This window comes from Colletotrichum siamense (assembly GCF_013390195.1).
Source record: "Colletotrichum siamense strain Cg363 chromosome Unknown KSG_Cg363_contig10, whole genome shotgun sequence".
Lineage (NCBI taxonomy): Eukaryota > Fungi > Ascomycota > Sordariomycetes > Glomerellales > Glomerellaceae > Colletotrichum > Colletotrichum siamense.
In genome coordinates this window covers 559,248-584,050 of record NW_023501023.1, presented here as the reverse complement: position 1 = coordinate 584,050, position 24,803 = coordinate 559,248, and the positions used below count along the sequence as shown (strand labels likewise).

At 41.3% G+C, this 24,803-nt stretch overlaps 5 protein-coding genes across 5 annotated transcripts; 4 read left to right on the top strand and 1 right to left on the bottom strand.

Moving 5' to 3' along the window:
- Positions 1-367: 367 nt before the first annotated feature.
- Positions 368-1,876, top strand: CGCS363_v014059 (uncharacterized protein; the record flags this gene model as incomplete). Its single annotated transcript, XM_036645908.1, has 3 exons — positions 368-461; positions 511-1,578; positions 1,629-1,876. The coding sequence occupies 3 exons, from the start codon at positions 368-370 to the stop codon at positions 1,874-1,876; spliced, it is 1,410 nt and encodes a 469-aa protein (XP_036488463.1).
- A 5,524-nt stretch (positions 1,877-7,400) lies between these two features.
- adhT-1 (alcohol dehydrogenase) lies at positions 7,401-8,387 on the top strand (the record flags this gene model as incomplete). Its single annotated transcript, XM_036645907.1, has 1 exon — positions 7,401-8,387. One exon carries the CDS (start codon positions 7,401-7,403, stop codon positions 8,385-8,387), a length of 987 nt encoding a protein of 328 aa, XP_036488462.1.
- Positions 8,388-9,525: 1,138 nt separating this feature from the next.
- On the top strand, positions 9,526-11,299 carry CGCS363_v014057 (uncharacterized protein; the record flags this gene model as incomplete). Its single annotated transcript, XM_036645906.1, has 2 exons — positions 9,526-11,079; positions 11,162-11,299. The coding sequence occupies 2 exons, from the start codon at positions 9,526-9,528 to the stop codon at positions 11,297-11,299; spliced, it is 1,692 nt and encodes a 563-aa protein (XP_036488457.1).
- A 186-nt stretch (positions 11,300-11,485) lies between these two features.
- CGCS363_v014056 (putative transcriptional regulatory protein) lies at positions 11,486-12,837 on the bottom strand (the record flags this gene model as incomplete). Its single annotated transcript, XM_036645905.1, has 3 exons — positions 11,486-12,059; positions 12,128-12,357; positions 12,424-12,837. The coding sequence occupies 3 exons, from the start codon at positions 12,835-12,837 to the stop codon at positions 11,486-11,488; spliced, it is 1,218 nt and encodes a 405-aa protein (XP_036488456.1).
- A 9,562-nt stretch (positions 12,838-22,399) lies between these two features.
- Positions 22,400-23,114, top strand: BAT1 (Amino-acid permease BAT1; the record flags this gene model as incomplete). The annotated part of the gene is made up of 2 exons (XM_036645904.1): positions 22,400-22,769; positions 22,849-23,114. 2 exons carry the CDS (start codon positions 22,400-22,402, stop codon positions 23,112-23,114), a joined length of 636 nt encoding a protein of 211 aa, XP_036489013.1.
- Between the last annotated feature and the right edge of the window lie 1,689 nt (positions 23,115-24,803).

The following is a 24,803-nucleotide window of genomic DNA, read 5'->3' as shown; positions in this document are numbered from 1 at the left end:
CCAAACAGAGCCAATCTGACGTGCAGCAGCCTGCAGCACCAAGCAACCACATTACGAATCCTCCGTCACGCAGGCACTAGCTTTTCCAGTCGACCACGGGAGGGTCCGCCGGTTAGTGGTGGTTGGCCTCTCTGTTGTGTATTTTTGTGCTCGCATCTGATTTTTTTGGCGGCCCCTCGTGGCCCAACCAACCTCAAAAAGTCACACCCCGCCATCGCATCGCATCGTCACTTGACCCCGCGACGCACTCAGGTCACAACCACCTCACCACCGTCGCGCGACGACATCCACGGTACTTTCACCTGGCGCTCATCCCAACTTTCCGACAGTCACTACCGCACAGCAACACATCACAGAAGAAGGAAAAATGTCGCTATTCGGAAACTTTGACGTCGCGAAGCTGGCCTCCCAGCTAGGCGGCTTCACCATCCCCGACGATCCCGAGATCCAGCACGAATACGGTGAGCCTCTTCACATCAACCCCACAGGCTCCTTCTGACCCGCCCCCAGGATCAAAGGACTTTGGCTACAGCAACCACGGCTCCCACCCGGGCGGCTACGACGGCCAGCCTCCCTCGGGCTACGCTGGCGGTCCGCAGAATGGCGCCGACGAGTACAAGCGCGAGCACCCCGACGCCTTCGGCACCGCCGACCCAGAGCGCTCCGCCGCCGCTTCTTCCTCCTACGGTGCAGGCGCGTTCTCTGCCGCCGCCGCCGGCACCTACGGCGCCCAGGCCCCTTATCCCACGGACTCGCCACGCCCGGAGCACCGCTACGGCGACCAGCAGAGCCCCTACCCCTCAGAGTCCCCGCGCCCCGAGCACTGGCCGTACGGGGAGAGCGCGAGCCCGTACCGACCGCCGCCGCCTGAGCACGGCTATGAACGCCCGCCCTCGCCGCGTCTGCCGGAGGGCTGGGCCAAGAGGTTCGATGAGCGGAGCGGGCGGTGGTACTACGTCAGCCCGAACAACTCGACGCAGTGGGAGCCGCCTGCGCCGCCCTCGCCTGTCGTGTCGCCGCCGCCGCCGGAGCCGAGGTACGAGGATCGGTACGCGGGAGGAGGGCACTCTCCGCGCCCGGGGTATGGTGGACACTCGCCCCAGCCGGGATATGGCGGGCACTCGCCGGCGGAGTACGCTGCCGGTGCTGCTGCGGTGGGCGCGGTTGCGGGTGCTGCTGCGGGGTACTACGCGGGACATGGCTACGAGCAGAGCCAGCCTCATCAGCAGCCGCAGTACCATGACCCGAACCGGTCGTACGGTCAGCCGGGATACGGCCAGCCTCAGGGATCGCCTTATGGACAACCGCAGGGATCTCCGTACGGCCAGCCTCATGCGTCGCCGTTTGGTCAGCCTTCGGGATCCCCGTACGGCGGCGGATCGCCGTATGGACAACCGCAAGCTTCGCCGTACGGCCAGCCTCAGCAGCAGGCGTATGGACACCCGTACGGTCAGCAGTACGAGCAGGGCAGCGAGGAGAAGAAAAAGAAGAAGAGCAGTAGCAGTAACATGTTGCTTGGCGTGGCTGGTGGTCTTGCTGTTGGCGCCATAGGAGGAGCGCTGATTGCGAATGCTCTGGGTATGTTATGTTTTGTGTCTTACCAAGCCACACTACTAACCGTTTTGCAGACTCTGATTCCGATGAAGAGCGCCACCAGGAGCGATACGAACGAGGAAGCGACTCCGGATCCGAGCACCGCTATCGTGAGTACGAGCGCGACGAGAGTGATCGGGAGTCGTTGCGGGAGGCCAGGAGGGAGTACGAGGAGGAGCTAGCGAGTGCGCGTGGATCGAGTTGCAGCAGCAGCGATCGCGAATCGTTGCGTGAGGCGAGGGAGGAGTATGAGGAGGAGTTGCATGATTACTATGACGACTGAGGCCGATGCTTTGCAAGCGTTAGCAGATTTGAGAGTGGTTACGTCAATAATAACAGGCCCGTCATACATAGAGATTCCAACTCGCAAATAGCGGAAGAAGGGGTTTAATCCGCTAGTATTATAACATTCTTGGCCCTATCCGACTCAACTCAGAGAATAATAATGTAACCGAAGGCCGGGTGGCGAGGAAAGTCTGTGAGGCTGGCAGACACGACTGGTATTACCTCCTGTTCTAGGCTATTTGGAATGAGAACCGCTGGGTTGACCTAGCAAGATGTCTGTGTTCATTGACGCTGAAGTTCGTAAACAAAGGTGCTGTGCGTGGTTCACCGTTCGCCTCAGCTTGTGGACAGCCTGGATGCCTTTTATGTACAAGTTTATACAGAATCAATCAGTGGATCTACTAAAAGCAATGTAAAATCTATGGCTTAAAGGTACCGACCGCCCGAAGTTGTGTCGCATATTTAATCATCTTGATGCAGCAAAAAGGCCTCCAACAATACAGGTAATAGATCGTGAACCAAACTTCATATCATTTTGATCACATATTGATTTAACAAAGAGCTTAACCATTCACGATCCGCTGCGATGTCGGACTTTTCTGTCAAAGCCAAAAAGGAATGTAAGACTGCTTTCCGCAATTGAACCAGATTCCCGAAGTTCCAGGGCATATTCTTGCGCCTGCCTGACTTAACATGCATACAGTTGTGGCTTAGTCGGGGCACAGCCAGCCATTATCGGCCAGTAGACTTGGCATCTCGAGGGAACCGCCTGGGTTGATTGATGGGCCGACTGTAAGGCAGCCTGCTTCAAACATATGCCATCATGGCCAATCCCGCCCCAACACGTGCGTGAGACCCCACAAGCCGCAGCTCCAGACCTTGGCCTACCTCGGTGTCTATGCATAAATAATCGATGGTTCCCGTTTGCGACAGAAACACCCCGCGACCATGTCAGTCGCTTGAATGGCAGCAAGCCAGAATTTAAACGAAACAGGTCCCACGATTGCCTAAGTTTACAGCCGTTGGCGGCATCTTTGTTTTCAGTCTCGCCAGAACTCTCCAGTCAAACCATGGCTGCTATACCTATTACTGGCACGAAGCGCAAGCTATCAACACCCGAGGTTCCAACTCAAAAACGTTCTGCAGATCCTTACTCAACAAGCGGACTCTGCACCCGATGTTTGGAACTTCCCCTGGAGAAAGGGCTCGACCTTCCTCTTTACAGAATTGAGATTAAAATTGCCGACGTTGGAACATATTACCGTCAGCCAGCGGTTCCTAGCTGCAACTTGTGTCGCTTGCTCTGCGACTCTCGGATCACCGCTGATAATTTGTTTCCTGACCCACATTTGTCGTTGGACAGCGATGAGCTCCGTGCTTTTGACGTTGCTCACCACAATCTATGGGTTGATCAAAACGCGAAGCCGAAACAAAAGAAACGTCTCTTCGAAGGATATCATTCTCGTTATCTTGCTGTCGTGCCATCTGGTACAAATATCAGCCGGACGCTAAGTAACAGGATCAATATGGGTGAACGGGGAAATGAGCAAGGCTTTCTCATTTTCCGCCGACGTGGCTCTCCGCAGCCTGACATTTTCGCACCACGAATTGTTGGCCCAAGATTCGACTTCTCTTTGGGCAAAAGCTGGCTTCAATACTGCGAACATCACCACAAAAGCTCGTGTTCGAGGATCAAACGTACGACTAAAGGACTCCGGCTGATAAACTGCCACTCATTTGTCGTGGAATCGGCTTCATCACAACAGAAGTACGTAGCTTTGAGTTACGTATGGGGCCCTCCCTCGGCGGGAAGCAATGAACCAGAAACCTTGTCTCCAGAGTGCCCGGATGATACACCACTCCTCACAGATCTTCCAGCAGTCATCAGTGATGCCATGAACGTTACCATCGGGATGGGCTTTGATTATCTTTGGGTCGACAAATTCTGCATCGACCAGAAGGACAAAGTAGCGAAGCATGGCCAAATAAGCCAGATGGACTCTATCTATCACAATGCAGAGTTGACGATCATTGCAGCTGCAGGGTCCGATCCGACATATGGCCTTCCAGGAATTAGCAGCAGACTCCGAGAGCCATATCCCACCATCACAGTCAGAGATATCGATATCATTTCAACACTCCGGCATCCGCATTCGTCAATCCCATCATCGAAGTGGGCTACAAGGGGTTGGACACTTCAAGAGGCTGTCCTGAGTCGCCGGCGGCTTGTCTTCACAGATGACCAAGTCTACTTCGAGTGTACCGCTATGAATTGCAATGAAAGTCTTGCTTCCTCACTCGATAAGCTCCACGTGAAGCGCGGGTCAAAGTTCGGACATATCATGCTGGGGGGCATCTTCGGTCACAACCTGAAGTATAACCGACAATATGGCCATTTCGACGAAAAAGTCATCTCGCCGATGCAGAATTTCGCTCGCTTCTGCGACATAACACGACAGTACAGCCATAGACACTTGACGTACGAATCAGACACATTGAAGGCTATGAACGGAATTTTCCGAAGCTTTGAAAGTGGCAAAGACCACATCGCTCAAATTTATGGAATACCGTTCTTTTCGTGCATACCGGACAAGGCCATGGAGTCTTTCCTAGAAGCACTGACGTGGACGCATCAATGGCCCGGTCTTAGTAGGCATCTTCCACGACGGAGAGAGGGCTTTCCATCATGGTCATGGGCTGGTTGGTGTGGCGGCAAGATTGATATGGATGCAGCAATTGGAGGGCACATGTTCTCATGCGACAGTATCGAGGTTAGCTCCGTGTCAATTGACATTGGAAGTGCAACAATCTTCGATTTGTCAAAATACAGCCAGGGTGTACGAGTTGAAGACGAATTGCACTCAAGGCTCCCATATCTGCAATTTCGCGCACCTCTGTTCCCTTCTTCCCTATTTTCATACGATGGCTCATCGCTGCTCCCGAGTTTGAAGATAGGCCAGTCGGGTGTACACTCCGTTGCGTTGACAGCGTCCACCCCGCAGTTTTTAGCCTAAAAAAGGCAAAAAAAAGGGCTTTTTACTAAAAAACTACTAAATCGCCCTAAACTTTATACACTAATAACTCTATATATATATAATACGTATAAATAAAAATTATATTATTAAATAGCTTTTAACTAGTAAACTAATTAATTAAATTTCTAGCTATATATATTATATATATATAGAGTTATTAGTATATAAAATAAAAGGTAATTTTAAAGAGTTTTTAGAGTAGATAGTTTAATATAATATACTAAAGGTTTTATTTTTTCTTTTTAACGTTACGTTTAGTATTTACTAACCTAAAAACTTTTTAAAATTTATAAAATTTTATACTTTAATAACTCTATATATATAAAATATATAAAGATAAAAAAGATATTACTATAATTACTTAATTAAAAACTATTAATTAATATATTTTTTATTCTTACGTATTATATACGTATAGAATTATTAAAGTATAAAGTTTAGAGTAATTTAGGGGGGTTCTAGGTTAGTAGGAAATTTTCCTGCCGGACGAAAGTAGGTGGCGGACGCTGTTAACGCAACGGAGTATAAACCTATTTTTGTTAACTAAGCCGGGGGATCCACATAGTTTTCTGAAAAGTCTAGAAGATGGAGGCCGGCAATGCATCTACTGGGGTCAGTATCGGGAGACTTTGAACTATTTGATGGTTTTGCAACCCGAAAGTAATGACACTTGGTCCAGAGTTGGAATGATACTTGTACATAAGGGCCCACACAAGTATTACTTCCAGACGCAATGGTCTGGAGTAGAACCAGGGAGTCCCGAGTACGATTATTGGTTGAAAGAGAGGCCGACAGGGTACTTTCGAATTAGTTGAAAGGCTGGTTAGAGGTCTGAGTATAGAAAGACTGAACTTTCTTGCCGAGAACGAGGTCGACCTCGAACAAGCGCGCTTGCAAGGTACCGCCATCATTGGTAATCTTCCAACATGAGGCAATCGTGATGTTGGCCTGGACGTAGCGGTTGCAGCCAGGCGCGATGCCTTCTTCCATATTTGTGGGCGGCGAGATTGGGTTTTCCAGAATGGAGAGACTGGGAGTGCTTCCCGGTCCCCCAAGAACAGGCCCTTCGCCATCGTCAGGGATTTCCCACGCCGGAGGACCATTCCAAGAACCACCGCGACGAGTGATACAGACATAGTGGTTCGGGAATAGGAAGTCACATGCTTTAAGGACGTTTGGGTCCTAGGTAGCGAGACGTACGGCAGTGATGGGATTTGTATCATGGAAAACTGCCGCTGCAATAAAGTCACTGCGATTGACGAATGCAAGTAATGTGACAGACTCAGCCATTTTATTCACTCACCAAGTAATCCCTTCATTCACCCGAAGAAGCTTACACGCGGGTGATCCGCAGAACCAGCCTTCATCCGAGTCCTCATCATCCAATGGGCTTTCTGGCTCCATGATGCAGGAGGAACTGCGCGTTGTCACCATCAAGTCGCCGGTAGCGATGCCACGCAGCTCAGCTAGCTCATTGTACCGCTCCAAATCAGTTTCAGCGAGCGTTGATTCACGCGTAGCGAAGATATCAACCCATTGGCCCAGCTCGCAGTCGGGATTCGAGTTTGGTACGGCGGGGAATTGCTTTGAAGATTTCACCGCTGAAGTCGTAACCAAGGATAGTGGACCGTACGCCTATCAGCGGGGCATGCTTTGCATCGGCGGGATTGACAACTGAGAACTAGACTTCAAAAACCTCCTCGCCTCCTGGTTCGAAAATTGGAACATCGCGTATGACTTGCAGATTGCAATTATTGGCGACTGACAGGGCGGGTGCGATGGCAATAGACGCTAACATGTCTCAGAAATGATGATAGCATTGTACTGCGTGGTGGGTAAAATAGCGTGGTGATGATCAGTGTAGAGGAAATGTGAAATCCTAATGCAAAAGCGTCCTGTTGAAATGATCGATGCGGAGAGTAATACCTAGCCCACGTCTGCAACCGTGTCCGCGGGGAACCGACCTGCCTGGTGGGCGCCACTTATGCTGCGAGCTAAGGTACATGTCAAGCTTAATGCTGTCTATTATAGATAGTTGTTTGCCTGACTACTGATTTATTTTGTCGCTACACGCCAACTCACATAGACCGTGTATTCTTCAGAGAGGGTATCATTGTCGCAGCATATGTCGTAGTCGGTGAAATAATTCTTCATCGTCTGAATAAAGAGAGCTCGGGCCTAACCTCGGCCGAGCCTTGGGCATGGACTTCGGCTGAATCTTCGGGAGATCATTCGCCGCATGTCAGTGCCACTTCTAGGATGTTGTAGCCGCTGAAGTTTGTTATGAGATCGGAAGAGCCGGGCTCAACCTATTCGTTATGACGTAAGTAGACCTCGGTCTGGCATGTTTGATGACATGAGAAGCACCGTCGGGACATCTTATGGAGCCCGAAGCTCTGAGTATTTTGCATGCAAGTTTTCATCAACCGGATAAATTGCCGCATACATAACGTATCCTGTTATTAACACGGCTGTCAATGCTAGACAATGAAAGCATTTCGATTTGAAAAACCACGCGCTGGATTGAGCCTTCGGCACATCCCAATTCCTAAGCCAGGCCCGAGCCAGGTCCTCATACAGGTCAAAGCAGCTGGGCTCTGCCATTCAGATTGTCATCTACTTAAAGGGGACGGATTAGTGACAACGCCAATCACTCTTGGACATGAGGTGTCTGGGATTGTTGCGTCCGCTGGATCTGAAGTCAGTGGGTTTCAGCCTGGCGATCGAGTAGCGATAGGCTTGCGTTCCCATCCCTTCGAGAGCCAAGAATGGACATCAGCACCCGGTCTAGGTTGTGACGGGGGCTATGCCGAATATGCGCTCGCGTCTGCGGCACTTCTGGAACGAATACCTGAAAATGTATCCTTCGCACAAGCGGCGGTCGCAACGGATGCCATGGCGACTGCGTATCACGCTGTGGTAGTCGAAGCTAATGTGCGCCCGGGGATGACGGTCTGCATCATTGGTATCGGAGGGCTAGGCATGTCGGGACTTGTATTTGCTGTCCTGCTAGGAGCGGATGTATACGCCGTTGATGTGGTTCCCACGAAGTTGAAGGAGGCAGTCCGCCTGGGTGCTCACGAGTGCTTCGAAAACCTAGATGAAGCTAGGGGCGTGGACTTTGACGTCATTATCGATTTTGCTGGCACAGGGCAGACCACAAGTATGGCTGTTGAGAAAACCAGGAAAGGTGGCAAAGTGGTGGTTGTCGGCCTGGCGGCGTCCAGCATCACAGTCTCCGTCACGGCGTTGGTAACACGCAGCATCAGCATAATCGGTTCGTTTGGCGCCAGTCAGGATGACTTGAGGGCTGTTTTCAAACTGTTGGCAGATGGAAAAGTCCCGCTGGAGTTGTGTGAGATCGACTTCGCAGATATTCCAGCTGGACTGGATGCCTTGAACAAGGGCTGCGTTAGTGGAAGGCTTTGGACGGACCCGAGCAAAGCTATAAGGAACGGAATGGCTAAGTTTTAACTGTGAATTTGATTCAATGGCACGAAGGTACTGTATGATTTAATTTATCTTTTAGCTGTTCTGACTACGCTCCACCATGGATTACTGCAATTTGATAAGGGCATACTAGTCGGCGAAAGGTCGAAGCCGCAAAGAGGCGTGTTAATTCTCTTGGCCTTTCCCATGGCGGCCAATCCGTCAAGTAAGTCCAGATATTCCTTGGAAAGCGAGATGACCTCCTTGTTGAAAGAAATACGCTTCTCCGCCACTGACTTAGGTAGGACCACAACGCCCTTGTTAACATGGTAGCTGATGAGGATCATGGCGCAATAGCGACGCCGGCGACCTCACCTTCGTCATCGACGAGACGCGCTGGCGCGCCAGAGTGAGCCGGGCCCTGACGACTTTCGCGTTGATAAGGGAAATAGCACGCGGCGGCCGACCGAGGAGGAGCTCCTGAGCACCTTGGGTACCCCCCGTGCAAAGACAAGGCCATGCATCTCTGCCATATGCGCAGGTCACAGCTCGGGCTGCCGAACGGGTGGAGGCCACGGCCACGGCGACTGCTGATGAGAATGTCGAGTCGCCGCGGCAGACCACGTGCGACGGCGGGGATCCGCGCGTGACGGAGTGGGTCGCCGACGCGCTGGCGACGGCGACGGAGGTAGCGGCCGAAGCGGCGGCGCTTATCACGCCTGCGCGCGGCCCCGCTGCTATAGACAAACTGATGTAAGGTGATGTAGAAAGCTATACTTTGTATGAATTTCATTTTTCCCAATTAGCTCCTTTGTCATTGGGCAATCAAGAAGATTGGTGTTGTGGTCGGTCTTGTTTTCCTGCAGAGCCCCGGGCTTGATCAACGTGGTTACTGCCAGGGGTGCATCATGCATGCAAGAGGGATGCAAGCCAAGACATGCTAGCTTCTTCCATATAAAGCCCCGATGACCCCCCAAGTATCCTCTCATTTTCACCTTCTGCCATTCTCCGAGCATAAAGTGATCACCGGCCGGCTGCAGATAGCCAATGTAAATGTTTGTTTACGTTTACCCCCGCCCGCCACGTTTTCTCTCGTGCTCCAAGGTGTTAACAGTTGGATTTTGAAACCCGATTGTACAAGTCACAGGCTTCCTGAAATTTTGACCACATCTCAACTCTCCCCATGGTTACGCTCCCCATGGAGAGCGTATCGTTCCATCGCGACGTAGCCCAAGGCCTCACGCAATTTTACACCAAGTTAGCCACAACGCCATATCTATCGCACGTCGATATCCAATACCCCCCGCCCGAGGGATGGACCGACTCTGAGCTAGACGTGGATGGCCTAAGAACTACCCTAGGCCGGTCTGATACTGCCGTGGACCTCCTACGCCACCTTCCCTACTTGCGGCCCGTCGATGCAGGCCCTCATACGGGGCAATGGCCCATATTCCCCAAGACTAAAGCCATGCGATACTTGCGAGAGCGCAGCTCGCTGCTGGAGGAACACTTGGAGGGCTTGTTTGAACTAGTTCACCTTCCTCCGGACATGATCAGCTTAACGTACCCTGCCGGCGAATACACGCTTTACGGTCCGCAATGGTGGCTTGTGGACTGTAACAGTGGTCGGATTGTCAAGTACGCGGGACCACCACGCGGCGAGGCCTTGGGGAAGGAGTTCGAGACCGAGTGGAAAAAGGCACCATCTTACAGCCCGGGGGACTTTTTCGCAGAGGTCACCACGATGCTCGGCAAAGACTACTACCCCATTCCCGGCCTGGTCGACGGCATCGCGCCTGACTTCTCCACCCCTGATCGCCGAGAGATTGCCTCCTCCATGTACCAGACCTACATGCTGGCGGGATGGCAGCACGGCCGCGGACCTGGAACAGCCTTTGATCGTGAGAAATGCCGGAAAGACTTGAAAGACTTTTTGAAGGATCGACAAGAACGCGAGTCGAGAAAGCGAAAGGCAGAGGCCTCCCGGCACGAATCTCGTCCGCCGCCAAGAGAGAGAAGAGATCCTACGACGTACCCCGCTGGCTATGATAGGGACGTCATCGTTGCCGGCCTGACGAAGTACTACGAAACGCTGGCCCAGATGGCCTTCTTTCCTGCATCGCTAATACAGTACCCGCCAGGCGGGCGCTGGGTTGACGATACCTTCCTGCCGGCCGATAAGACGCGCCTTCTGAGCTTCAACGACCGTGTTATTGACCTGCTACGACACCTGCCATATCTTGACGTCGATGAGACCCACGAAGATAACCGCTGGCCCGTTATAGGTCGCAGCGAACCGCAGCGTTACCTTGAGGACAACCCCGAATTGAACGGGAACTTCACGGCGGACAAGGCTACCCCCGAGCGCCTGTGCGCCCACGGTCTCTTCCCTTTCGCCGAGAAGATGCCTGATGGTCTGGTCCCCATCGCGGGCGGCGGCGGCGAGGGCAGCGATAGCGGCGAGTGGTGGATCATCGATACCAATGCTGGCACCGTCATTGTCTATGATGATGGCAACAAGCAAGTCCAGGATGCCCCGAGTGACCAGCCCTGGCTGTGGACACCGCCGCGACCTGCCGGACCGTTCTTTGATGCGCTCGTTGACAGCCTGTATTCTCTTGACTTGGTGCCTTTGCCTCGTCCTGACACGGAGGACGCAGAGTATTATCCTGAAATTTGGGGAGCGATTCGAGAGCGGGAGGAAGAGGAAGACGACTTGGCAGAACCCGGGATTGAGGTATGTGTCTTTCTTCTTAGCTTTAGTATCTCGCATGTGCTCTGGTGGCATGTCATACTGACGGCATCGCGAATGGTTGTAGGACGCTCGCAACATCTACCGAGCTCATGGATGGCCGAACCAGGCTAGTTTCCGACGACAGGAGTGTTATGATGCCTTAGTAGAATTCCGAACGAAGCTGGTGGAGGAGGACGAAGAAGAAGATTATGGGCCTGCTTGATGGGCTAGCTGCATAAACCCTCAGAGGCTATGCCAGACTGTCATGAACTCAGTGCGGTTTGCAGGTCGAGACGGAAGGCGAGGAAGCGACCGAGCATGCTGACTTTATCGAGAATATCTATCGAGTACGCAAAGTATGATCCAAATCAGTCAAGTGAAATACATATTTGTGCAGTATGCCTGAGGTTCAAGAATCACGAGCATCCTCCATCATGTCCATAATGTGGCGGCTTTGAAGAAACCACTCCTCCAATTGAGTAGCCTGCATCCTTGCTTCGGTAATCTGGTGAGCATTACTAGATTGGGCCAAATTTGTGTCATCGATAGTAGCCTCAGTCGGCTGTGGCTGTGACGCAGATGAGCTACTGTTTAGATCAGTGAAGCCGGTGCCATCAAGAGCCATCGCCGCGGATGAGGCCGAATGCGACATGAACTGATCGAGCGATGTCAGCGCCGAGATGTTGTGCCAATGTACTGGATCTGCCACAGGTGCTGTTTGGTGATATATCATTTCGAAGGTAATGTTATCGGATACCGCCCTTGAGGCAGAATGAGACTTTGCCTCAATGTACTTGAACGCTGCATTGTACAACGGTTGGAAGGTTTTAAGCAGGTGATTGGCGCTAAATGTATCCCGGTCCTGACCAGCCTCCAGAGAACTGACTAACGAGCCTAGGAGCTCGAGGTCTACGGTGTTCACTGTCCAAATTGCATTGCAAAGGATGGCAAAGAATGGGACGAAGGTGGATGAAAGAAGCGTCCTGCGCGCAGACGTCAGCTCGTGAAACTTTGAAAGTATGGGACTTGTAGAAGCAACCAATTGATACACATGTCAAATAGGTGGGTGTCGCGGGAATCGATCAGAGACATGCTTCTTGTGTGTTCTTCAAGAGCCTCTCTAGCTGTGCTGATGCACTCTTCGCAGAAAGGTACGTCGTTCTGGCAAATACTACGGTAAATCAAGCACATAAGAGATAGGTGTGAGATCTTGTCGCATTGAATGAAGATGTCGTCGATTGTGTTTCCGAGTATTCGTCTTCTTTCTTGAGGGAACTCGCTCTACACAATCGAATCAGCGACACGAAAAGAAGAGTCAAACTACGAAGATTGTTGGACACTACGTACCTCGTAAGAGTCTGTATCATTGACGGTCTCCTTCAGGTCAGCTATCAGACTCCGAGCTCGGGAGTTCCTCGTGCTGGCGCATTGATGTAGTGCTTCTGGACTGTAGATCTCATCGTACACCCTGCCCTCAATTTGCGACATTCGTAGCCATTTTGGAGAAAGAACGCCTAGCGAGCCCCCTATCTGGTATCCCATCTTGATGGCCTTCAGTGGGACCGTGATGTCGTGATCGCGGAGAGTGGAAGATCGGCCGAGTTGCAGGGAAAGATTTTTCTCCAATATGAACATGGCCCAGAACAGTTTGGACTTTTGACGAGTTTCAGAGTCAAAGCTGTGGTCCTGTTGAGAAGCTATGCGGTGTAAGCCCATAGCTTGACTCATTCGAGATGCTGTACTGATGTAGGTCCATGCCATAGTTGGTTTACACTGGCCCATACAATATTCGGTCTGGATTTTACACGCCCTGTCAGAATAATCCTGCACAATGACCTGTGTACCTATAATGGGCCGCTGTGGTCAGGATAGATGGGCCGCACTTACAGCCATTGTGAGGGCGAGAATGTATTCTACCGATGTGGGAAGATGGAAGGAGAGTTGCGAGAGGACAGAATTTGCATAACTCTGACATGCAGTGCCATAATGCAGATACATCGGTTGAACAGAGGTATCGGTTGAGAATTGACCACTTTGAGTAAACAACCAGTAAAGACCGATAGATGCGATGATCAACTCCGCCATCGATGGGGCTCTATCAGTTGAGTAGACACCAAGCAACTGTTCAGTGACTTGGCCTACAGATTCGAACTGCATCATCCAGAAGTACCTCATCATTGGAGTCTCTGTGACGGTGGTGTTAATCATGGACAGCTTGTACGGCACCGCAACGTCTAGTGGATACCGCCAGCAAACATTTACTTCACTAACCTTTCAGCATGCGTAAACAGTTCAACGTGAGCTGCACGGGAGGCAGCGATTCCTGCGGGCAGTGTTCACCGGCGTGCGACGTTCCGTGACAAATACCTGCCATATCAGTATTAAGGGCACCAAATGTCCTGATAGTGTTTCGAATATCCTTCATCATGGACGCCATTTCGTCGTAGTGGGAGATGGGTAGGTCCGTAGTCACAGCATTCTCCAAAACTCGAGTCGTGAAGTCCGCGTGGGCAGCTAAAGATGAGTCACCCTCATACTCGACCTGATCGCAAGGAGTTTGGGGATCCTGATGACTTCCTTGATAACTTGTCCCTGAGTCTGCTCGAGCCTGATGACTTCCGCTCGAACCCGTGAGATCGGGTGTTGACTTGATCGGTTTGGGCCGACTGCTGTCCTCCAACATGATGCACAGCTTTTGAAGCCTTTCAGCAATGTCATCTACCTTTTCCTCACTTGCATGGGCTTAGCTAAGATCGATGATAAAATAGCATGCATGACCTACAGATGACCCAGCGAGACACCACTGCGTTCTCGCTTTGGTCTTGCCTTGTATCCCATCATGTATGTGCACCGTACATCTAGGCGGCGGCATCGTGAACACGGCTTTTGGCGATCACAGCCAACCTGATAAAAGGCCGTCAATTTCAAAACAGTCGAGTTCGTTATCTTGTTTCAATCCTGTGGAACAAGTACCTTTCGCAGGCGGCAATTGTCACACTGTCAAAACCAGTTGTGTCAGTCAGTTCTGCCCCGTTCACAGCACAAATTCGGCACGCCACGCGGGTACAACAATTCGGCTCTTTCGTTCCAGGAAAATTCAAACGAGATAGAAGGCAAATGAACAGAACTCCACTCACGGAAAGATTGTGACGCTCGCTGCCCCCACGCTCAGCATGCTCCGTGACTGGATTTGGACCAGCGTCTGCGGTTTCTTGCGAAGTCTCCATCGTTGGACTACTGATAGGCCTAATCGGTGCCAAATCAAGGAGATGGTTACCAAACGTGGCAAATCTCAGCTTGTATCGGGGTAAAAGATGGCAACCACACCCGACGAGGCAAGGGGTGAAAGACCTGGAAGACAATCGAACGGATCGGAGACGGAGGCAAGCTTCCTTATACATGCAAGAATCTTTCTTCCCTTCTAACTTTTCTTCCGCAGTTTACCGCCTAGAGGCGCACCTTATTAACTGCCGTATAACTCTTATAGGGAATAATCGAGGGCTAGGATAGCCTAAGCTTCACAGAGAAACCTCTATAGCTACTTATAGGGGTATATAAAGAGAGCGCGAATTATTTTAATTATAAGGAGTAAGTATTTCCCTCTTTATACTACTATAACTTATTATATTAAAATACTAAAATAATACTATATTTACTACTTCTATAACTATTATTTTAAAAATAGTAATAGCTTTACTTAGCTTATTAGAGAAAAAGAGGATAATATTTATAAGTTTTAAAGTAAATACCTTTTTCTTTAGAACTATAATAAATTTAAAAAAATATTATTTTTCTATTACTTATTAGTATATATTATCCTCTACTAATATAGTTATAATAATCTATTTCTTTTTAAAATATTTAATAAGTTTAAAGATATTACTAAAGTATTTAAAAATAATAAAATAACTAATAATTAGTATTATAAAATAAATTAGTTAAACTATCTAAAATAAAAGAGCTTATTAGTAGAACTTAAAGTAGTATTATAGTTTAATAAAGTAGTAGTTAATAAAGGTAGTTAGATATATAGGGGGTAGTTAGAGTAAAGAGGACCTCTTATATATCCCTAGTTATATAAAAATTCACAAAAGAATTCTTTATAAAATGTTATATATTGCGTGAAGTAGCTTGATTAATCTAGCTATAAGCGCTAAGCGTAGCTAGCTATAAAGTAGTGTAGCTAATCTCTTATATAAAGGTGGGATTTAGGCTAGGATTTAGGCTTTAAGCTTAAGCTTAGCTAACTACTATTTTATACCCCCCTTTTAGCTAATACTTCTAGTACTCTAAGTGAAGCTATTCCTATTCTAAAGTAATAATCTAATTAATTATATAGTAGTTTTATATTATTCTTACTTCTATATATTATTCTTACTCTTCTATATTACTATTATTATCCTATTTTAACTCTAAAATACTTCTTAACCCTTTTTAGTTTTTATATAGCTAATTAATATTATAATTACTATTTAAGTTATCTCTATAAAGATAATTAGATAGCTACTTAGTATAATTAGTATTATTTTCTACTTTTAACTTAAGTTAAGTTTTTAAGCTAGTAATTTAGAGGTTTACTATTTAAAACCCTTTTATAGAGTTAACTTTTAATTTAGATAAATCTAAAAATTATCCTCTTTAGTTTAATCTTAGATTTTATATTTTAAATAGCTTTCTCTCTCTAAAAGTAGTAATTTTTAAGTTATTAATTAGCTTTATAATACCTCTCTTCTAATCTACTAATTATATTAAGTTAAATATTAAATATAATAGTTCTTAATTAATATTACTTTAAAAATTAATCTTTTTATAATATTTTTAAAGTTTAGTTAATTAATTTTTTGTTCTTTTAAACTTTAAACTTATATTAATTTTATTTAAGTCTAAAGTTAATTAACTTTTATTAGTTAAACTTAATATAGTTATAACTTAGAGAAATACTAACTAAGATTTCTAACTTAGTAATAAACTTATAATTTAGTAAAGTTATAGTTTTTAATTACCTTTTAAGCTTTTATTATTAAATAACTTCTTATATAAAAGATATTTATAATTAATAATTTAACTATTAAATAGAGCAAATTAAGGTGATTAAAATAATATAAAGTCTAATTATAAAAGTTAATTAGTTAGTAAAATATAAAGGAATAAAGTTATTATATATAAAAGAAATAAATAAATAGAAGGGACTTAATTAAGATTAAGTCTTAAAATATTATTTTTAGATTAGGATTTATTATTAGTTATAAGTAGTTTAAATAAACTTAGTATTTTAATAAAGTTATAATATTTCTCTACTATTAATAGTTTAGTAAAACTATTAGTAACTATTTTATAAGTTAAGATATAATTAATCTTAAAATCCTTATTACTAATATTATTAATAATTTAGTAATACTTAATCTTAATATAGTGTAGTTTAGGTAATTATTTACTTAATAAATAATTATTAAAGGTATTTATAAAATCTATATATACTTAGAGGGGTAATTAAATAGAGATATTTATCCTTTTAAAAAGATTTATAATATATAGTAAAGCTTTCCCTCTAAGTATTAAATTTATCTATTTAGCCTTATAAGTTAATATAGCTATAAATAATTATAATACTAATTTCTAAGTAATTAGTGCTCTTCTATATATAACTATATAACTAGCTATTAATTTACTTATTCTTTTATAATTAGACTAACTAGTATTATAGAATACTAATAATTTAAGGTTATTAATAGAGTATCTTAAACTACTAAAGTAGAGTATTAGTTATTATAAACTATAGAGATATCTCTATATTAATCTTAGTAGTTTATTATACTTTTTAGAAGTATATTATTAATCTTTAGTAGTTTTACTTATAAATATTATAATATTTAGTTATATACTATTTATAATCTATTATAACTTATTTAGATTACTTTAATATTTATATATCTTAATAAGTATTTTATATTATTCTATAATCTCTAATAACTAAATATTACTAAAATAATAAAGTATTTAGTTATATTTAGTAATATTTTTCTCTATTAGTATATTATTAATATATTTAGCTTATAAGATCTAAAGTTATTTTATTTTATAGTAGTAAATAATCTTAAACCTAAGGAATTATTATACTTTACTTAAATCTTTAATCTAAAAGAAGTTATATAAGTTATTTTTAAAGTTATTAATTTATTTAATATTAAATACTATAATAAGTATATTATTAATATAAAGTAATATTATAATATTATTCTTATTAATAAGAATATAAGGTTTTTTTAGTAATAAATAGAACTTTAATTATTTAAAGATAATAATAATTTACTTATACTAGAGAAGAGGAAATTCTCTTAGTCTATAGAGAGCTCTTTTTAATCTATAGAACTAGCTAGATCTATTATTAAACCTATAAAGTTAAGTAATAAAGATATCTTAATCTCCTATAAAGGTATTTAGGAAAGCTATAACTATATTAACTTAGTAAAATTCTAGATTTTTAAGTATTATAATTAGTAAAAAGACTTATAAAGTAATAAGATTAATAATAATAATATAAACTATCTTATTATCTTTATTTTAAAAGTTATTATAGATAACCTATCTTATTTTAACTCTATTAAGTCTTCTATTTATAATAACCTTCTTATTATATACCTATTTACTTAAGAGATATTTAAAACTATCTAGAAGCTTTTTAAGCTATTAGTAATTTATCCCCTATAAGCTATTAACTTAAATTTTTATAATATTAAAAATAGCTAATTTTAGAGGTTTTTCTTTTATTACCTCCTATTTTCTAAAAGTTATAAGTAAGTAAATCTCTAAGCTAAAAGCTTATAATAAGTTAAATACTAAGAAAGTAAAAATAATTAGTTCTTAGTCTATTTTATTATTAATTAAATTAATCTTTATAGCTTCTATCTTACTAAATTCCTTATTAAACTTCTTTATATTATATAATATTTAAGTTCTAAGTATTTAAGTTATTTAACTAGAAGAAGAAGTAGTTATTCTTAGTAATTTTATAAAAGTAGAACCTCTATTACTACTTTTTAATCTTCCCTTTAGTTTTCTTTATATTAAAAGAAGAGTTTAAAGTAAAATATTAAGAGAGCTTTATTATTATAAAATATTAGCTAGTAATTATTATCTCTAAGGAGTAGCTAGAGATCTCTACTTTAAAGGAGTAATAAGAGAATATTACTTTAGAAGAGTAATAAGAGAATATTACTATAAAAAAGAAACTTTTTTTAGTATTAATTATACTTATATATTTATAATATTAATATTTAATATTAATAAGTATAGTTTTAGATTTAAAGTTAGTAAACTACTCTCTTTACTACTAACTTCTTTTTATTCTTAAGGAGGCTTATTTTCTTATTTTTATTTATTATTACCCTCTAAATCTTAAGCTTCTTTTAAGTATAAATTACTTAGTTCCTCTTATTATTAATCTTATTTAGTAGAATAATAATAATAATAAAACTTAATATTTATAGTATAAAGCTAAAACTTAGCTTTATATATTACTATTAATAATTTATTATTATATTTATAAATCTCTAATTTAACTTCTTCTCTTAGCTATAAGTTATTAAATTTAACTAAGAGAAGCTCTCTTTTATTTTCTTTAAATACTATATTTCTTACTTACTAAATATTATTAATCCTTTTAATAAGAATATAAAAAATATTACTATAGAGGCTATTATATCTTATAAATCTTCTAAGTTTAGTTTTAAGCTTTATTTTCTACTTCTTTATATATAAATAGCTATTTAAATAAATATAGATATAAGCTTAATAGCTTTAGTAGTAGAAATAGTATATATATAGTTTTCTTATAATAAGAGATATATTAAAGATATTTACTAATTTTTTATAAAGATTAATATTACCCTTATTATTAGATAGTAGATTTCTAATTTTTATAGAAATCTTTATTAACTAAAGCTAAAAAGACTTAAGAAAGCTAGCTTTTATATATATTACTTATACTTTTTACTATATAGCTCTATTAAAGCTTTCTACCTCTTTATTTTACTAATAAGAGTAAAAAACTACTATTTTTAAATAGAAACCTTATTCTTAAGTAAAAAGTTTTATTATTTTAAGAAAAGCTATATTATTATTTATAATAACTTTAAAGAAGTAAATAATATTATTTATTATTATAATCTTCTTTAAGAACTAGCTTTATAGCTAAATAGCTACTTTTTTCTTTAATTTAAATATTTAAAACTATTTATAAGTTAAAAAAGCTTCTATAATATAGAAACTATAAGTAATACCTCTAAAACTTTATAGTATTAGTTCTAAGAAGTTAATTTAGAGCTTTTAAAAAGCCTAAGTTAGTAGTTCTTATTATTTATTTCTAAGTTATTATATTAACTTTACTATAAAATAGATATAATATTTATATCCTATAAGAGGTATTCTAAAGAAGTTTATATTAATATTTTTTATAGTAGTAATAGTTACTTCTTTAAATAGATATTTTAGATAAGTATAAAAAGTTTAGTAATTTAGCTTAAGAGAGCTAAATTTATTACTCTAATTAAAGGGATAGATCTAAAGTTAAAAGATTTATATATCTTATTTAAAATTAGTAATAGCTTTAAATATATCTTTATAAATTAAAGTATTATTTAAACTATTAAAATAGATATTTATTTTCTAAAGAAAATTAATACTAATAATTTATACTATATTATAAGGTTTATAAAAAGTATTATATAGTTAGAAAGTAGTTTTTTTACTATTTAGCTTAATAGTAATTACTTTAGTTATACTAATAACTTAGCTAATTTAGTTTTTTTTATTTATATAGTTTATAGTTAATCCTTAAAAGAGATCTTAAAAGTTCTTAAAGATAGAGAGATTATTAAAGATATACCTATTAGTATTAATATTTAGTATAAAGGAGTTTATTCTCTTAATAGAGGCTATAAATATAATATATTAGTTTAGTTATACTTCTTAACTATTATTTTCTTTTTTATTAGCTTCTTTAATAGTATTATATATAAAGAAACTATTAGTTTCTATTTTAGTAGTTTAGCTAGTAGATCTATAGATATAGAGTTTAAACTTCTTTATTAATTACTTTTTAACTCTTTATATATAATTAACTTTATATAGATCTTTAGTAAGAAATTAAAGATTAAAATATAAACTAAATACTTTAAATTTATTTATTAAGAATAATAGAAAGGTCCTCTTCTAAGCTTAAGCTATTAAGGTATCTATATAAACTTTAAATTATTAATTAATATCTTATTTAATACTAAAGTTTCTAAAAATACTATCTTAGGTTTAACCTTTTAAAATAAATACTAAAATAGATACTTAAGTTATTAATTACTAAGTTTATAGTCTATTAATATATTTAAACTTATTATATAATAAAATATAATATTTATAATACTTAAAGGAGTATTTATTATATTTATTAAAGTATAAAGTTATTTTTCTATAATAGTAGCTATATATCTTATACTTATAAAAGTCTTTAAAATACTTAATACTATATAAGATATAGGGATCTTATACTTTAGTATTTTTAAACTTAGGTATTTAAGTTTACTTCTTTATAATAAACTTCTTTTTATTTAATAAAGTTTTAATACTTTAAAAAGCTTATTTATATTATTCTTTTTTACTTAAGTTTTAAAACTTTTATAAGAAATTATTATAGCTTTAAATCCTTATAATAAAGTTATTCTTTATAAAATCTACTTTAACTTAATTAAAACATTTAAAACTTTAAATAAATTTATAAGTAAGGGCTATAGTTAATAAGCTTATATTAGAACTATTTAGTTTATTAAAAGTTAAGTAAAGATCTTATATAAAATCTTTAATATTACTATAATTAACTTTAGTTATTTTATTCTAATTATTATAGATTTTACTTATAACTAGTTTATTAAACTTCTAAGTATATTCTTTAGTTTTAATAAAGATATAGAAAGCTAAAGCTATAATAGAAAAACTATTATTAATTATTTCTTTTAAAAAATTATATTAGATTTTTTCTATAAATAACTATTTAGTAAGTATAAAACCTATAAATATTAGATTACTTAAAAAATTTAAATCCTTAATTACTACTATTTTATCTTTTTTAAAAACTATATTTTTATTATATCTATTTAGTATCTTTTTAGCTATTAAGTAAAAAAGTAATTTTATTATTTTAAAAATATTCTTAAGATTAATCTCTTATAGCTTAAAATTTATAGTTTTAGTTAGTTTAAGGATAATATTATATATTAAACTTCTTAGATTTAATCCCTTATTAGTTACTTTTTATATAGCTACTCTAACTATAAAGTTTATAATAGAAAAAGAGGGAAGGTTAATTTAAAATAATCCCCTTTTAATAAAGCTAAAAGAAAATAGAGTTAGATTATTAGTTAAAGATATATTATTTTATTTAATTAATTTAGTAGTTTAAGAGAGATTTAAGTAATAATTAAGAGTAATTATTAAATAGTTATTAAGTAGTTATTACTATATAACTATAGTAATTATTAAATAATTATTAACTTTAATAGTTTAAAAACTAAAGAGATTTTATAAATAAAAAATATATATTATAATAGCTATAATTTCTACTTAAAAATATTATTTTTAGTAGCTTAATAATCTATTAATTACTTTTTAGTAATTACTAAACTATAAAGTTAGAGTTCTAATAGCTACTTAGGAATAACCTTACTATTTAGTAAATAGATTTAGGTATTTAGAGGGCTTATAACCTATATAAAGTAGTTTAATTAATCTAGCTATAAGCGCTAGGCGTAGCTAGCTATAAAGTAGTGTAGCTGATCCCTTATATAAAGGTGGGATTCAGGCTAGGATTTGGGCCTCAGGCCCAGGCCCGGCCGACTACCGTCTCGCATACATGCAAGAAAGTGGGGTCAAGTGCGGAGTTTCGGGGGGCCGAGCTCTCCGTACAGCACTGCCATGCCGTTCCGGGCTCGGCCCGCCCGCGCACCGATGATTGGATATCCATCATCCAAGATTGTATTGCATGCTTTTGGCAGAAGCTCAGGGGCAATGAATGATGAGTGATTCAGCAAATTTCCTTCTTTGGCTTGCCCTTAGAAGCAGGCACGGAGGCCTGATGCCACGTCACCGAAAGGATGGCAGCATTGAAGGCAACGTCGCAAGGGCTCGCGCACATGGTTCATCAGCAAAGCTTCTGAGCAAAACCCTCCTCTTCGAAAACTTCCACACGTAAACCGCACCTTCCGAAGTCACATTGAGCTTATGCCTGACGACTCCCTTCACTATCTTCGCCACACATTCGACCGCAAAACTCCTCAAAATGTCGCAGATCATAACGCAAGATCCGGGCGTTCTCGACTCTTCTGCTGTTAACGCCAAGTCACGCTACTGCGAGGACTTATGCGATAGTCGTGGCAGTGGAGATGGTTCTGGCGAGACGCTGGCCGATGATCTCCTTGGCCATCTTGGATACGACCCCCAACTCAAGCGAAACCGGTCTACGGCTCACGTCGCTTTCATGGCCTTTGTGTTAGCAGCGAATCCTTACGGCCTCGCGACCACCTTGAGCTATCCTCTCATAGGAGGCGGTCCAGTGAACATTATCTGGGGATGGCTCCTGGTTGCGCTGATTGTCATATGCGTTGCCGCCTCTCTTGGCGAGATCACCAGTGTGTATCCAACTGCGGGAGGTACGAGCTTCAACTTTCATCTTGTCCATGGTGTTTGCCAACAATATTCGTTCCTTCAAGTACCTGACGTGGCATGTAGGTGTCTATTACCAAGCAGCAATGTTAACGCCGCCCAAGTATCGGGCGCTCGCAAGCTGGATCTGTGGCTGGCTGTTTGTGGTGGGAAACATGTCTATCACTCTTTCTGTGAATTTTGGAACTGCGCAATTCTTTGGTGCGTGCATCAACGTTTTTGAGTCCGAATCCGGCAAAGGAATATTTCCTGGTGAAACATACCAAGTCTTCCTCATCTTCGTCGCTATAACATTATTGTGTAACGCCGTCTCGTCTCTCGGAAATCGTTAGCTACCATGGATTGACGTGAGTCTGCTTCCTACTCATACCATTGAAGGTGCTCGCTGAAGTACAGTTAGACGGCTGCCATATTCTGGACATTCGCCGGAGTTTTTGCTATTGCTATTGCTGTTCTTGCTGTTGCAAAGAATGGCCGACATTCAGCCGCATACGTTTTTACCCATTTCGAGACACAATCTGGGTGGCCTCATGCATGGTCCTTCTGCATTGGTCTCATGCATGCTGGCTATGCTACATCGTCAACCGGCATGATTATATCGTAAGTCTTCTTAACAAACTTAGTCTAAGAATGCTGACTAACTTGCGTCTCTGCGCAGTATGTGTGAGGAGGTTCGGCTACCCTCAGTCCAAGTACCCCGAGCCATAGTGGCAACGGCCTATATCAACACGGTCGCTAGCCTTTTGTTTCTGATTCCTCTTATGTTCATGCTACCCGACATTCAACAACTACTGGCCGTATCCGCTGGCCAACCCGTTCCGATGATAATAAAAACCGCCGTTGGTTCGCCAGGCGGCGCTTTCGCTCTACTCATGCCACTAGTAGTACTGGGAATCATCTGTGGCATCGGCTGCTCCACAGCGTCCTCGCGATGTACTTGGGCATTTGCAAGAGACGGCGCCATACCGGGCTCTCGATGGTGGAGACAGATTCACCCAACATTTGAGGTTCCGCTAAATGCGATGATGGCCTGTATGGCTGTCGAGATTTTGCTAGGCTTCATATACTTCGGGTCCCCAGTCGCGTTCAGCGCATTTTCGGGCGTGGGTGTCATTTGCCTGACGTGCTCGTACGCAGCACCAATCGCGATCAGCCTTGCGACAAGGCGTAAGAGCTTGAAGACGGCAGCATTCAATCTCGGAAGGATGGGATACTTCTGCAATATTGTGAGCATAGGTATGCGCCCCTGTCCTTCGTTCAATGTCTCGAACTAATTATTTTTTTTAGGTTGGTCTCTGTTGGCGGTACCCTTATTCTGCATGCCATCCCCCCTTCCTGTCACGGCAGCGTCTGTTAATTATGCATCTGTTGTCTTTGTGGCCTGTGCCATCTTCTCCGCGGGCTGGTATGTAGTTTGGGGCCGTGATCACTACTCTGGCCCTTCGACCGTAAGTTAAGACTGTGATACCAAGGTTCGGTTATCATTCCACTGAGACTTTAGAACTCCTTAACTCTTTGATATTGGCAAAGTCGTGAGATTTGCATAATATCATACGCAGAAGTATGTCACTTGGAGAATAGTGATCATGATGAAGCTGGCACTGCTGGGGTGTGTGAAGAGGGTCTTGGGTATTCTGGAAGAACAATAAATATCTATGCTTTTCACATTTATACCGAACGCGACTAATTAATTTTGATGTATGCCGTTGTCGCCATTTGTTTCATACTCGCTTTGGCCTTCGCATACGGGAAGAATTAGAGGTGCAGTCTGGGTTCAAGACGCTAGCCCAGCACTGATTTATCAAGGATCTTCTCTGTATGAGGCAGAAGTATTTGTGAGCGTTCTCTATTTACCAGCATCATAAACACCGGACGTATTCCGGTAAATGCGAATTAGTCGGATCTCGGTTCCTTGACTTACCGCCTTGGCCGCCTTGGTCGGAGTTTCGGAGACGGAAGAGTTTCTCAAGTCGGTGGCCCGTGGCACAACCTCGCTCCAGCTCCTCCACACTTCAACTTGG